This window comes from Schistocerca americana, chromosome 8 (genome assembly GCF_021461395.2).
Source record: "Schistocerca americana isolate TAMUIC-IGC-003095 chromosome 8, iqSchAmer2.1, whole genome shotgun sequence".
Classification (NCBI taxonomy): Eukaryota; Metazoa; Arthropoda; class Insecta; order Orthoptera; family Acrididae; genus Schistocerca; species Schistocerca americana.
Genome location: NC_060126.1, coordinates 257,212,006 through 257,226,273, shown reverse-complemented (window position 1 = coordinate 257,226,273; position 14,268 = coordinate 257,212,006). Strand labels below are relative to the sequence as shown.

Here is a 14,268-nt window from a genome sequence, read left to right as displayed (position 1 = left end):
CCATACACCTGGGAAATTGCATGGCAGTAGACACATTTCTTAGAAACAGCGACGAGACGGCCTAGTACACTACGGTCGTATTTGAGTTTAGCAGTCATATCTACACTCAGAATTCTGGAATTTCTTGACTTCTATACAGTATATATGACCTGTTAGTGTACGTTCTGCTGTCGTCATGGACATCAGATATGGACACAAGAAATTATGTGCGCTTGCAGCATTCGTGCATGAATTTATATTTGTGTGTGTATGGGACTGACGCCTGACTATGAAGACCAGAGTCAATGCTTCGCTTTAGGTGCAGTGGGGCACAAGTTTACTTATTCAGATGACATTTAGTCAGTCGAACTCTGTCCTCAAGGGTTTATCCTTGTTATGACCCATTGCTTTAACAGGATAGTAATTAGAGTCATTCCAACACACAAAAGTACAAGTGGTTTCGGTCGTATTCTCTCGTATGTCTCGGAGAAATATGGAACTACGTATATTGCTCGTTGTAGGGGCAGACACAAAATGAGTCCAATGAATCCGGGTGCATTGGTTTTGGCTGTCCACTGTGCTCGGTTTGGACTATTGTGACGTGTCACGCTGAAGATGTGCGGAATATCTTCACTTCTGGACAGTGGTAATACCGTGTTAGTGTATAAACTGCTATGTGACAAATTTCAGAAATGTACTGCTACATGAGGAATTTTAAGGGTCTGCACGAGTGATCCATCAGATGGATATGTACATGTCAAAAGCTCGTATCTGATGTGGAAAGACTCGAGCGACTGCACAGGATATTCATTACGGTCATTCCAGTGCTCGAACTACAAATGGTTTAAGTAGTGTCGTCTCACGTATCTGGGGAACTGTACGGTATTGCACACAGTTCTCAAATAGGCCTAGAGCCACGGGACAAGCCCAGCGAACCAGGATGCTGTGCAATGCTGGAGTTCGGCCAGGCACGACGTAACGGAATTTTCTACATGTGGGGTGAGAGCGTCCTCAGGGAGTCGGCCGCACTGCGACCCGCGGCGGCCGGCGCTGCCCGGCGGGGCCCCGGCGTCACAGGATGCTGCACTTGTTGCGGTCGAGCGCGCCGTGGAAGTTGTCCATCATGGGGGAGGTGGCGTCCTTGGCGGAGTGCAGGGCGGCGTCGACGGCGCGCGTCACCTCCTTGAAGACGGCGACGACGCGCCAGTTGTACTTGGCGCTGCACTCGACGTAGGCGCACTTCCAGTGCTTGCGCACCAGCGTCACGATGTCGCGGCGCCGCTCGCGCTGCTGCTGCTCCAGCGCGGCCGCCGCCGCCGCCGCGGCCGCCGCCGACGCCGCCCCCGAGCCGCTGCCGGACGCGCCGCCGCAGCCGCTGCCTGCGGTACAGAGAGCGGCCGTCACCTCAGAGACCCCAAAACGCCCTGTGTTGCGCGATAATACATTACTGGCCACTAAAATTGCTATACCAAGAAGAAATGCAGATGATAAACGGGTATTCATTGGACAAATATATTATACTAGAACCGACATGTGATTACATTTTTACGCAATTTGGGTGTATAGATCTTGAGAAAACAGTACCCAGAACAACCACCTCTGGCCGTAATTACGGCCTTGATACGCCTGGGCATTGAGTCAAACAGAGCTAGGATGACGTGTACAGGTACAGCTGCCCAAGCAGCTTCAACACGATATCGCAGTTCATCAAGAGTAGTGACTGGCGTATTGTGACGAGCCAGTTGCTCGGTCACCATTGACCAGACGTTTTCAATTGGTGAGAGATCTGGAGAAGCTGCTGGCCAGGGCAGCAGTCGAACATTTTCTGTATCCAGAAAGGCCCGTACAGGACCTGCAACATGCGGTCGTGCATTATCCTGCTGAAATGTAGGGTTTCGCAGGGATCGAATGAAGGGTAGAGCCACGGGTCGTAACACATCTGAAATGTAACGTCCGCTGTTCAAAGTGCCGTCAATGCGAACAAGAGGTGACCGAGACGTATAACCAATGGCACATATATTGTACACATCTCTTCCTCCTCATCTCTCTATCCCTTCCAACTCCTCTCTCAGTCCATGTCGTCCTACCCTATTCTCTCTTTGCATCTCCTTTCATTCTCATGGTCCATCTCATCCTGCCCTATCACTCCATCCATCTCCTCCTTAGCCCTCTCTCTGTTCATCTTCTTCTCCCTCTCTTTGACCATCTTCCTCTTCCTTCTCTCTACGTCCACTCCACCTTCCTCCTATCTCTTCCTACCCCCTCTCTCTGTACATCTCATCCTCCCCCCTCTCTTTCCTTCTCCTCATTCCCCCACTCGCTGTCCATTTCCTCCTCTCCCCTCTCTCTGTTTAGGCTGTGTTGCATCGCAGCCTAGATGTCATTCATTGCCAAACTTTTCACCCCACCCTCGACCACCAAACATACCAATAAGGTAGCGAGTTAATGTTGCAATATCCTCCAATTCTGAGCTATGTTTAAAATTTCAAGTCTCCAACTCATTGCGAAGTTAATTTAAATTTGTACCAAACAGGCAGAGAAGATAGGACATAATAAAAACGCGGTAAACTGAATATTTGTTTGTCTGTTCGTCTTCTCTTCGTTCCTATACGCTTCGCCTGATTATGACAAAAATTTGTTCAGGGGCTGTGCTCACACCTTCAAAGATTTCTGTTGAAATAACAAACCATTTACCACTTATAGAATTGAGACTGAAGAGGGGATGACACAAAGGGTAACTCAGGGATCTCAGGATCAATTTCAATCATATTTTGTCTGTACATATTCACTATTTGTTTAAAAGTGTTATGGGGATGTTATACCCCAGCCATCCTTAAGAGTGGGGATGTGGGTGAGAGGATGTGATATATACAAATATTTGATAACAACCGATAATAGCATCAAATCCATAGTTTCTGGGTCTCTAGACTTACTGGTGACAGGCACAATGACGTTTCACCCCTAGACATGGGAAAGGCAGTGAAGTGCAAAGACTGTGACATATCAGCATATTTCTTTAACTCCTGAAGGAATTCCTGCAGAAATTGGCACTCATATCTCTTAAACTACTATTTTTGATGCAAATAAGTTGCTGACCCCTTTTCCTACATCATGCTGAAGGTTCATAAACACATATCTCTTGCTATCTGAAACAATATACTGTGACAATAAGACAACCCCAGCATCCCAATGGCTGAGGGCTTCGGAGGAGAAGGGCTGACAAATGGCGCAAACTCAGGAACGCTTGGAGCGATTTCAATCAAGTTTGGTATGCACATATCTCATTATGTTTATAAATATACTACAGGAGTAAGATGCCACTGCTACCGCTAGGGGTGGAATGAGGAGGGGTGACTGGTAGAAACTTTGGGAAACGACCTTTTACTGTTTCTTTCCTGGCATTTGTCAGCAGCTCGTGGTCTTGTGCTGAATCTCAATTAAAATGCCCTGAGTTCGATTCCTAGACTGGTTGAAGATTTTCTATACTTTTGACTTGATTTGTGTGTTTATGTATGCGTGTGTGCGTGCGTGTGTGTGTGTGTGTGTGTGTGTGTGTGTGTGTGTGTGTGTGTGTGTGTTTGTGTGTGTGTGTGTGTGTGTGTGTGTGTGTGTGTGTGTGTTTGTGTATTTTCATTATCGCAAGAGGTGGCCAAACTCCTCAAAAGGGGACTACCGTCCTAATAAGCCTTTTCCTGCGATTTGTTGACCTGTAGTACTTTAAAAATATGAAGCGCCATCCAATCCATCTTTCATTTCCGTTGTTCAGGGCACTAGTCACATCATGAGAACGAGCAGTGCAACGAATCATTACTTTTGCCACATTGTGCTCGTGGAGTCTGACATGTATGTGCCACCTATCCTTGTTGGAAGCTGTCTTCTCCCGCATTGGAAAAGGCTGGAGGTCACAGTGTGGATCAGTACCGACCGTTCACCATGCTTAACAGGGATTATAAGATCTTAGCCCAACTGATGGCGACATGGCTCAAGATGGTGTTCTCCCACAAGATTTCCCTATATCCCACATGCCTTGGAGTAGACAGCAACATACAACCAGCGCTCAGCGACTATAGAGACGTGATCGAACTGGCCACTGCCTGTCGACTGAGAGTGGCTATAGTCTCTATTAACTTTGATCAAGCCTTTGACTGGATTAATCATGACTTCATAACATTGGTCATGCACTGCACTGCAGTGTTTTTATTCAGATCATCATGCAGCTACTATGGGGTATGGTTGCGAGTGATAATGTACGGCCGGGGTGTGGATCCCATACTGATTATGAGCTCGGTTGGCCAAGGTTTCCCCCTATCAATGGTCTTCTTCCCTGCAGCGTTTTAACGGCTTATGAACGGGCTGTGGCGAACGCTCAGTGGCAGAAAGCTGAGGGTAACACCACCTGTCGAGTTCATGCTGACGACCTGCTGTTCCTCCTGCGATCAGCGGAGGAGGTACGAAGGTCCCTCGATTGGATCACGGAGTAAGGAGTCGTGGCGGGCAGCGTTCTGAATATCGCGAAAGTGGGGATAGTGCCCATTGGGCAAGGACTGGATGAGATCTTTGGTCCATTATGAGTGGTGGAAACGTTAAGGAACCTGGGAATTCCATTCATCCCTAATCTAAGGTGGACGGCGACGGCGAGTTATAGGCGCCTGCTCCTGATGATTCACGGTCGGGTGTGAGATAATTCCTTATGAGTCCTAGACAAGACACAACACACATAATATGTCAACGGATGTCAGGTGTCGTGATTGCCACATATTGCGCAGATATTTCCACTGTCAATGGGAATTGCGGATCGCCTACTGGTACGGATATTTTGTCAGATACAGAGTAATACTGAAGACTCGTTGTGCCACTCAGCACTTGGGACGGTGACCTTGGCCTTACGAACGTCCACGTTAAAAGCATTGGCCCTGACCATGCGGGTGATACTCAGAATACTTCACTGTCCGACACATACAATAACATTGGCACTGATTGACGAACTACCACGCTCTTACGTGCCGCCTGCTCCAGTCGGCAACATCTCGTCGATACTTACTCACGTTGCTCCGGAGAATTGACAATGCGAGATATTTATCGAATCTTAATGTGCTATCATTACAGGAACGTGATGGACTGGCGATACCCGATAGGAACTGGGTCCACTCTTCAGCGTTTTGTGCACCTCCCGTACTTGATATCGGCGGCTCGGTCCTTATGGTACTGTTGGCACTGACAATTCGCAGTTTTTCACAAATACAACTTTTATTGATGTAAGTTCACAAGGTTGATGACAGAACAACAAACGAAAGGTAACAATAATGATGCCAGTAAAAGTCTCCTAATTGAGGCAATGAAAGTTCATTTCTGATTTTCCACAAAGGTACGTGGTAACACACACACACTAGTAACAGTCCAATTCAGAGACGAATACGTAATCTTCAAAGGTCGCAGTACACGAGGTCGGCATCTGGCGTCAACTGAACTTCGGGGCTGGTTCTAGCCCCTAAATAGCTGTCTCCAGCCAATCAGGTTTTGGCATAGTGGTACTTCCTGGAGGCCGTGGCTCGAGCTCCCCCTGCAGGAAGTAGTGTTCGGAATGTCTGTTTCCATTATCTTGTATGTATATAGCCGGTGTTTACCATGGCGCTTTTGGTACGCCTTGGGCATAGATAACCTCGTCCTCTGTGGTGTAATATGGGCAGCCAGTCCTCAGGGGCTACCTTGGCTCCGGTATAACAGGTACGTACTAATTAATCACAGGTATATGAAAGGAGCCAGACTACAGGTAATAAACATGGTTGATTCACCCCTTGGGGGCTGATGGACACGGATGAACGCAGTTTAGTGTGTGGAAAGGCGATGGAAGTGTGGACTCTGACACATCATATCACTGCCTTTCTTAGCTGTGCCACAGAGATCACACTGGCGATAGTTCTTCACCCAGATGTGACTTACTTCCAGTGTGATCAGATGGATCGCAGGGATGACGGTGAGTTTCATATACGACGACACTGTAATTGACGTTCTGCGAGTTCGGATGTACTTAGACGAACAACACGAGAAGGTACAACGCTGAACGAAATATGGAAAACATTATGCCAGTTCAAAAAATGGCTCTGATCACTATGGGACTCAACTGCTGTGGTCATCAGTCCCCTAGAACTTAGAACTACTTAAACCTAACTAACCTAAGGACATCACACACAGCCATGCCCGAGGCAGGATTCGAACCTGCGACCGTAGCAGTCGCACGGTTCATTATGCCAATTCCTTAAGAAGATTATTCACCGATGCTTCTAACAGTTGGGGTGTCCCTGACGTGAGAAGTTTTACTGCGTAGTCAGTTTCGATTGGATACAAGAATGGATCATTGTGGACGGTGGATTATGAGAAGAGGATTGGTCCTCCTCTGTTCGAGAGTTGGAGATTCGGATGTTCTTATCTGGAATAATGTTACAAGTCAGTTATTTTGATTTACTGTGGGAGTGTGTACCTGATTATTTTGTTATGAATTTTGTCCTGTTTTTTTATGTAGTTCCTTTTGAAAAATTTGGAATAAACTTGAAACATGTTCTGCTTGTAAAAAAAGACGGTCAAGGTGATCATAAAAGGAAAGCTCTTACACTGAGAAGAAGCGGCCAAGGAGACAAAAATACCCTCAGTTCAAACTCAGGTGATGGGTGTAATTTTCAATGCTAGTAGTTGGCCAACAAGGGGGGGGGGGGGGGCGGGGGGGTGGTGGGAGTGGCTGACATGGTGGCCTAAAGTTCCTCATAACCAGTCTTTTCACCAATGTCCTGGAATAAACTGCAAACTTCTCCACAGTGTCTCATGTACTGCGGGCATGTGACACTGTTAGCGATTATCACTGAGTCGGATGGCCACGTTAAGCTGGTGGCCATCTTGGAGCTATTCCAGAAGTTCCACTCCCACCATTCTCTCATCATCATCATACAACATAAACGAAACAATAGACTATATGCGTATCCACCACACTCACCTACGCTCCACAAAAACGAATACAGCATATCTCTGACACATCCCAAGGGAAGGGACAACGTATTCGCAGGAAGAACACCATTTCCTATTAGTTGGCTGTACATACCCGTGGCATATTCTATAATGGTAAATGGTTCACCTAACGCGATTGTGAACATCTTTTACTTATCAAGTACACTCCAAGAAAAGATAAAGATGAACCACGAAGTAATTATCCGAATGCGATGGAAATCGGTAGATGTGACGTACAAAGAAATTATTACAGTTCTAGAGAAATTGGACGATTTATTCAAGAGAAAGAGTTTCACAAATGGTTCAAATGGCTCTGAGGACTATGGGACTTAACATCTGAGGTCATCAGTCCCCTAGAACTTAGAACTACTTAAACCTAACTAACCTAAGGACATCACACACATCCATGCCTGGGGTAGGATTCGAACCTGCGACCGTAGCGGTCGTGCGGTTCCAGACTGAAGCGCCTAGAACTGCTCGGCCATACCGGCCGGCAAGAGCTTCACAAACTGAGCAAGTTAATAACACATTGGTACACCTTTGGCCCTTACACAAGTAGTTGTTCGGTTTGGCATTGATTGATATAGTTGTTAGATGTCCTCCTGACAGAGGGTGTTAGATCGTGGCGTTAGATCGTCAAAATCCCGAGCTCGTTCGAGGGCCCTGTCCTTGATGTTCCAAATGTTCTAAACTGGAGAGAGATGTGCAAGCAGTAGAAACTCCTGCCATGTGCTGGCGGACATTATCTTGCTGAAATGAAAGCCCAGGATGGATTGCCACGAAGGGAAAAAAAAACATGGTATAGGATATTACCGACATACTGCTGCGTTGTAAGTGTGCCACAGATGACAACCAAAGGAGTCCTGCTGTGAAATGAAATGGGAGCCCACACAATCACTCCTGGTTGTTGGGCAGTATGTCAGGCGATAGCAAGATTGGTGTCCCACCGCTGTTCGGATCATCTCCAGAAAGTACTTCGCTGATCATCAGGGCTCACTTCGAAGCAGGACTCATCAATGAAGACAATTACACTCCAGTCAATGAGATTCCAGGCCGAAGACGTGCCTGGAAAAACCCCAGAGACTATCCCCCGCGTCAGCCTGACTGTATCCTGATAACCAAGAGTGATGGTCTTGCGAGCCATTTATTTTCAAAGCAGTATCCCTTTGGATGTCATCCGCGGTACCTTTACAGCACAACGGTAAGTCGACGACATCCTATGCCTAGTTTTGCTGCCCTTCATGGCAAGCTACCCTGGGTTTAAATTTCAGCAAGACAATGCCCGCCCGCACACGGCGAGAGTTTCAATTGCTTGTTTTTGTACTTGCCAAACACTATCTTGGTCAGAAAAGATCTCTCCCCAGCTGAGAACGTTTAGAGCATTATAGGCAGGGCCCTCCGACCAGCTCGGTATTTTGACGATCTAAGGCGCCAGTTGGACAGAATGTGCACGATATCCCTCGGAGACATTCAACAACTCTGTCCATCAGTGCCAAGCTGAAAAATTACTTGCATAAGGGCCAGAGGTGGACCAACGCATTATGGACTTTCTTAGTTTGTGAGGCTCTTTCTATTGAATGTATCATCGAATTTTTCTGAAACTGTAACCACTTGTTTCTCTGTACATTCCGTCCCATTTGTATAATTCCTCCGTGGTGGCTGTTTATTATTATTATTATTATTATTGTTATTATTATTGGAGTGTGTATCGTCAGGTTATTGCTGTTGAGTGGCGTAGTGGGGTGCAGGTAGGGAGATGTTTTCATGATATTGTTTGGATGACTATATTGCAGAAATTACGAACTGGAACGAGCCTCGCTGCATTCCGATGTACAGAGAGAACTACAGTGACTGGTAAGGAGACGGACGACCAGTGACGGCAGGGCTCAGTCTGACCGTCAAAGAATCTCATAACGCCATTCCTTAATAATGAAAAAAAAGACCAAACTAATGTCCATTGCACTGTATTCGTGAACGACTTAACCGCCAGGCCAAGGCTGCTATAACGGTTATTTGGCTTGTAACAGTACTCAGTAGAAGTTAGTTAGGGAATATTATGGTCCTTTATGTATCAATAATATTCTCAGAATATACACTGTCGAAAGAAAAGCAACACCCACAAGGACAAGGTCATTTTATTAACAAGTGATGTGACAAGTAATTCGTCATTGTAGTAGCATACGATTAAGTTCAGATCAAATTGACGGCCGGTGTGGCCGTGCGGTCTATGCGCTTCAGTCTGGAACCGCTTGACCGCTCCGGTCGCAGGTTAGAATCCTGTCTCGCGCATGGATGTGTGTGATGTTCTTAGGTTAGTTACGTCTAAGTAGTTCTAAGTTCTAGGGGACTGATGACCACAGCAGTTAAGTCCCATAGTCCTCAGAGCCAGATCAAATTAAAAATATATGTCACAGTAAAGGGAGCCCAAAAAGTCGCGCCGTCCGTGGTGGACGAGCGGTTCAAGGCGCTACAGTCAGGAACCGCGCGACCGCTACGGCCGCAGGTTCGAATCCTGCCTCGGGCATGGATGTGTGTGATGTCCTTGGGTTAGTTAGGTTTAAGTAGTTCTAAGTTCTAGGGGACTGATGACCTCAGAACTTAAGTCCCATAGTGCTCAGAGCCATTTGAAGCAAACAGTCGCATCTATACACAGTCTACTATACTCTGGCGGCAACGCAGGCTTCAGTCTTAGGTGCAAACTAACATAAACGTGCCGAGTGACATCCTGTAATAAACTGTCCCAAGCATGTTGCACCCTTTGTTGCAGTTCGGCAAAGGATCTTTCCGGGTCTGTACGACGAATAAGCTCTCCCTTCACTATGTCCCATATGTGTTCAATTGGCGAGAGAACAGGTGCCGTTGTTGGACAGGAGACATGTTGTACACCAAGAAGAGCCCGTTGCGTCGCAGTTGCCGTATGTAGACGTCCACTGTTCTTCTGAAAAAACACATCATCTCACTGTCGAAAAAATGCCATTAGCACAGAGATAACAGACTGTGAAATGTAGCGGGTACTGGCTTCTTCAGCCAGCAGAAACATTAAATGCAACCGCGAGCTGTAACTGATAGCTCCCCAACGCCATGAAGGATGGGATGGAGCCTGCGCATCGTGGGCGAATGCACTCTACGACAGGCAGGTCAGTAGGCTTGCGCTGTACACACGCACAGGCCCCTATCTAGCGGGTGACAAACCGGGGTATCTGCCCCGGGAGGTAATTTCAGGGGGCGCCAAATTCATGTTCTTGAAGGAAAATACCTTTTTTCACAATGCGCACGTTGCTCTATCAATTATTCGTATCATTTTGAAACGCATCTCTGTTGGTTTCTGAGCATTTTTGAATACATTATAAGTTGATTTGTGAACGAAACGTAAGTTGATTTATAAATACGTGCATAGTGTACGTGATGTCTCTGCCAGGGGAATCCCCGTCGCATCAAGAAATAAAGAACTTTACCGCAGACGAAAGGGGACGGGGCTATATGATCAGAGTCGAATCATCCCGAACGTGTGAATACCAATAGCTGTTTGTTTAGTGGTAGATTGGGTGTGCGAATAACAAGCGTTGTTATACACTACTGGCCATTAAAATTGCTACACCAAGAAGCAATCGAGACGATAAACGAGCATTCATTGGACAAATATATTATTCTAGAACTGACATGTGATTACATTTTCACGCAATTTGGGTGCATAGACTCTGAGAAATCACTACCCAGAACCTCTGGCCCTAACAACGGCCTTGATACGCCTGGGCATTGAGTCAGACAGAGCTTGGATGGCGTGTACAGGTACAGCTGCCCATGCAGCTTCAACACGATACCACAGTTCATCAAGAGTAGTGACTGGCGTATTGTGACGAGCCAGTTGCTCGGTCACCATTGACCAGACGTTTTCAATTGGTGAGAGGTCTGGAGAATGTGCTGGCCAGGGCAGCAGTCGAACATTTTCTGTATCCAGAAAGGCCCGTACAGGACCTGCAACATGCGGTCGTGCATTATCCTGCTGAAATGTAGGGTTTCCCAGGGATCGAACGAGGGGCCGAGCCACGGGTCGTAACACATCTGAAATGTAACGTCCACTGTTCAAAGTGCCGTCAATGCGAACAAGAGGTGACCGAGACGTGTAACCAATGGCACCCCATACCATCACGCCGGGTGATACGCCAGTATGGCGATGACGAATACACGCTTCCAATATGTGTTCACCGCGATGTCGCCAAACACGGATGCGACTGTCATGATGCTGTAAACAGAACCTGTATTCATCCGAAAAAATGACGTTTTGCCATTGGTGCACCCAGGTTCGTCGTTGAGTACACCATTGCAGGCGCTCCTGTCTGTGATGCAGTGTCAAGGGTAACCGCAGCCATGGTCTCCGAGCTGATAGACCATGCTGCTGCAAACGTCGTCGAACTGTTCGTGCAGATGGTTGTTGTCTTGCAAACGTCCCCATCTGTTGACTCTGGGATCGAGACGTTGCTGCGCGATCCGTTACAGCCATGCGGATAAGATGCCTGTCATCTCGACTGCTAGTGAACCCACCGAGTCCATATTCTGCTAACAGTCATTGGATCTCTACCAACGCGAGCAGCAATGTCGCTATACGATACCACCATCGCGATAGGGTACAATCCGACCTTTATCAAAGTCGGAAACGTGATGGTACGCATTTCTCCTCCTTACACGAGGCATCACAACAACGGTTCACCAGGCAACGCGGGTCAACTACTGTTTGTGTATGAGAAATGGGTGTGAACCTTTCCTCATGTCAGCACCAACCTTGTGTGAATGCTGTGAAAAGCTAATCATTTGCATATCACAGGATCTTCTTCCTGTCGGTTAAATTTCGTGTCTGTAGCACGTCATCTTTGTGGTGTAGCAATTTTAATGTCCAGTAGTGTAATTATTAGCGATATCCATAGATTCAGACTACCATATTGGAAATAAACGACTAACAGGAATAACAGGTAGGAAAGATTACATAATGTCTTGTCGGTGTATCCAGGAAAATGAGATTTCGACAAAAAAAATTTTTCCAAATCGCTAAACTACTGAGGACCAGTTCTACAGTCGCCGGTTAGCAACCGTATAAGTTCTGTTCTCGGAATAGCATCGAAAACGCGTTGTAAGAACATGCAATAACACCTAGCAGCATAATAAACGCGGGATAACTGAACCGGTGATTCTGGAAGGTTTAAAGAAGTTATTTGCAGAATAAGATTTGACAATGGCAGGAATAGTTGCAGAATTAGTGATGACAAGAATATTTGTTAGAATAAGAAAGTAGAAGAAACGGGAACATCACACTAATTATGTGGAAGAATATGATGAGCCCAAATTTATATAAAAATTTCGTACTACTACTGCTTTCCGATCTCAGCTTTAGAAAATGGAGCACATGAATGAAATGTGAAACTATTTCTCAATGTAACAACTTTTGCTTGCAATAGGTCTAATAGCCATTTGATATTGGTACTTCGTGAAGTATATTCTGCCATGTTATTTATGTAAATGAGGTAGATAAAAATGACCATTTGTGCCAAAACAGTCTCGCTTATTTGGCATGTGTTACAATTTCTGAAGTATTACAAAGTCCTATTTCCTTTTATTTAGCAGACAGTGAAATAAGAATAATGAAATCGAGAAACCAGTGTTCGATACTATTCGTATTAACAGCTTTTTCAGTATTAGACAACGACATTTTGATTTTTTATGTAGCAGAACGTTTGAACAACTTTGATGAGGTAATAGACTCTTTCGCAGAAAGGAAAACACGCCGTGTAAAGCTGTAGCAAGATTAGAGAGAAAAAATACTGGGACTCAAGGATTGACGGAATTTGTACTGTCTCTTGTTTTTACTGGTTTCATATTTCCTACATTCAGTTATATGTCATGTAAAAGAGAAAGTAATTAGCTGTTGTTGTTGTTGTGGTCTTCAGTCCTGAGACTGGTTTGATGCAGCTCTCCATGCTACTCTATCCTGTGCAAGCTTCTTCATCTCCCAGTACCTACTGCAACCTACATCCTTCTGAATCTGCTTAGTGTATTCATCTCTTGGTCTCCCTCTACGATTTTTACCCTCCACGGTGCCCTCCAATGCTAAATTTGTGATCCCTTCATGCCTCAAAACATGTCCTACCAATCGATCCTTTCTTCTAGTCAAGTTGTGCCACAAACTTCTCTTCTCCCCAATCCTATTCAATACCTGCTCATTAGTTACGTGATCTACCCACCTAATCTTCAACATTCTTCTGTAGCACCACATTTCGAAAGCTTCTATTCTCTTCTTGTCCAAACTATTTATTGTCCATGTTTCACTTCCATACATTGCTACACTCCGTACAAATACTTTCAGAAACGACTTTCTGACACTTAAATCTATACTCGATGTTAACAAATTTCTCTTCTTCAGAAACGCTTTCCTTGCCATTGCCAGTCTACATTTTATATCCTCTCTACTTCGACTATCATCAGTTATTTTACTCCCTAAATAGCAAAACTCCTTTACTACTTTAAGTGTCTCATTTCCTAATCTAATTCCCTCAGCATCACCCGATTTAATTTGACTACATTCCATTATCCTCGTTTTGCTTTTGTTGATGTTCATCTTATATCCTCCTTTCAAGACACTGTCCATTCCATTCAACTGCTCTTCCAAGTCCTTTGCTGTCTCTGACAGAATTACAATGTCATCGGCGAGCCTCAAAGTTTTTACTTCTTCTCCATGAATTTTAATACCTACTAAGAATTTTTCTTTTGTTTCCTTTACTGCTTGCTCAATATACAGATTGAATAACATCGGGGAGAGGCTACAACCCTGTCTCACTCCTTTCCCAACCACTGCTTCCCTTTCATGCCCCTCGACTCTTATAACTGCCATCTTCTTTCGGTACAAAATGTAAATAGCCTTTCGCTCCCTGTATTTTACCCCTGCCACCTTCAGAATTTGAAACAGAGTATTCCAGTTAACATTGTCAAAAGCTTTCTCTAAGTCAACAAATGCTAGAAACGTAGGTTTGCCTTTTCTTAATCTTTCCTCTAAGATAAGTCGTAAGGTCGGTATTGCCTCACGTGTTCCAACATTTCTACGGAATCCAAACTGATCTTCCCCGAGGTCCGCTTCTACCAGTTTTTCCATTCGTCTGTAAAGAATTCGCGTTAGTATTTTGCAGCTGTGACTTATTAAACTGATAGTTCGGTAATTTTCACATCTGTCAACACCTGCTTTCTTTGGGATTTGAATTATTATATTCTTCTTGAAGTCTGAGGGTATTTCGCCTGTCTCATACATCG

At 45.4% G+C, this 14,268-nt stretch overlaps 1 protein-coding gene across 1 annotated transcript in view; it reads right to left on the bottom strand.

Moving 5' to 3' along the window:
• Nucleotides 1-1,050: 1,050 nt before the first annotated feature.
• LOC124545747 (ras-like protein family member 10B) overlaps nt 1,051-14,268 on the bottom strand; it is a 226,770-nt gene continuing 213,552 nt past the window's right edge. The window contains exon 5 of the mRNA XM_047124689.1: nt 1,051-1,260. Coding sequence (XP_046980645.1) covers nt 1,051-1,260 — 210 coding nt within the window. The remainder of the gene's footprint in view (nt 1,261-14,268) is intronic.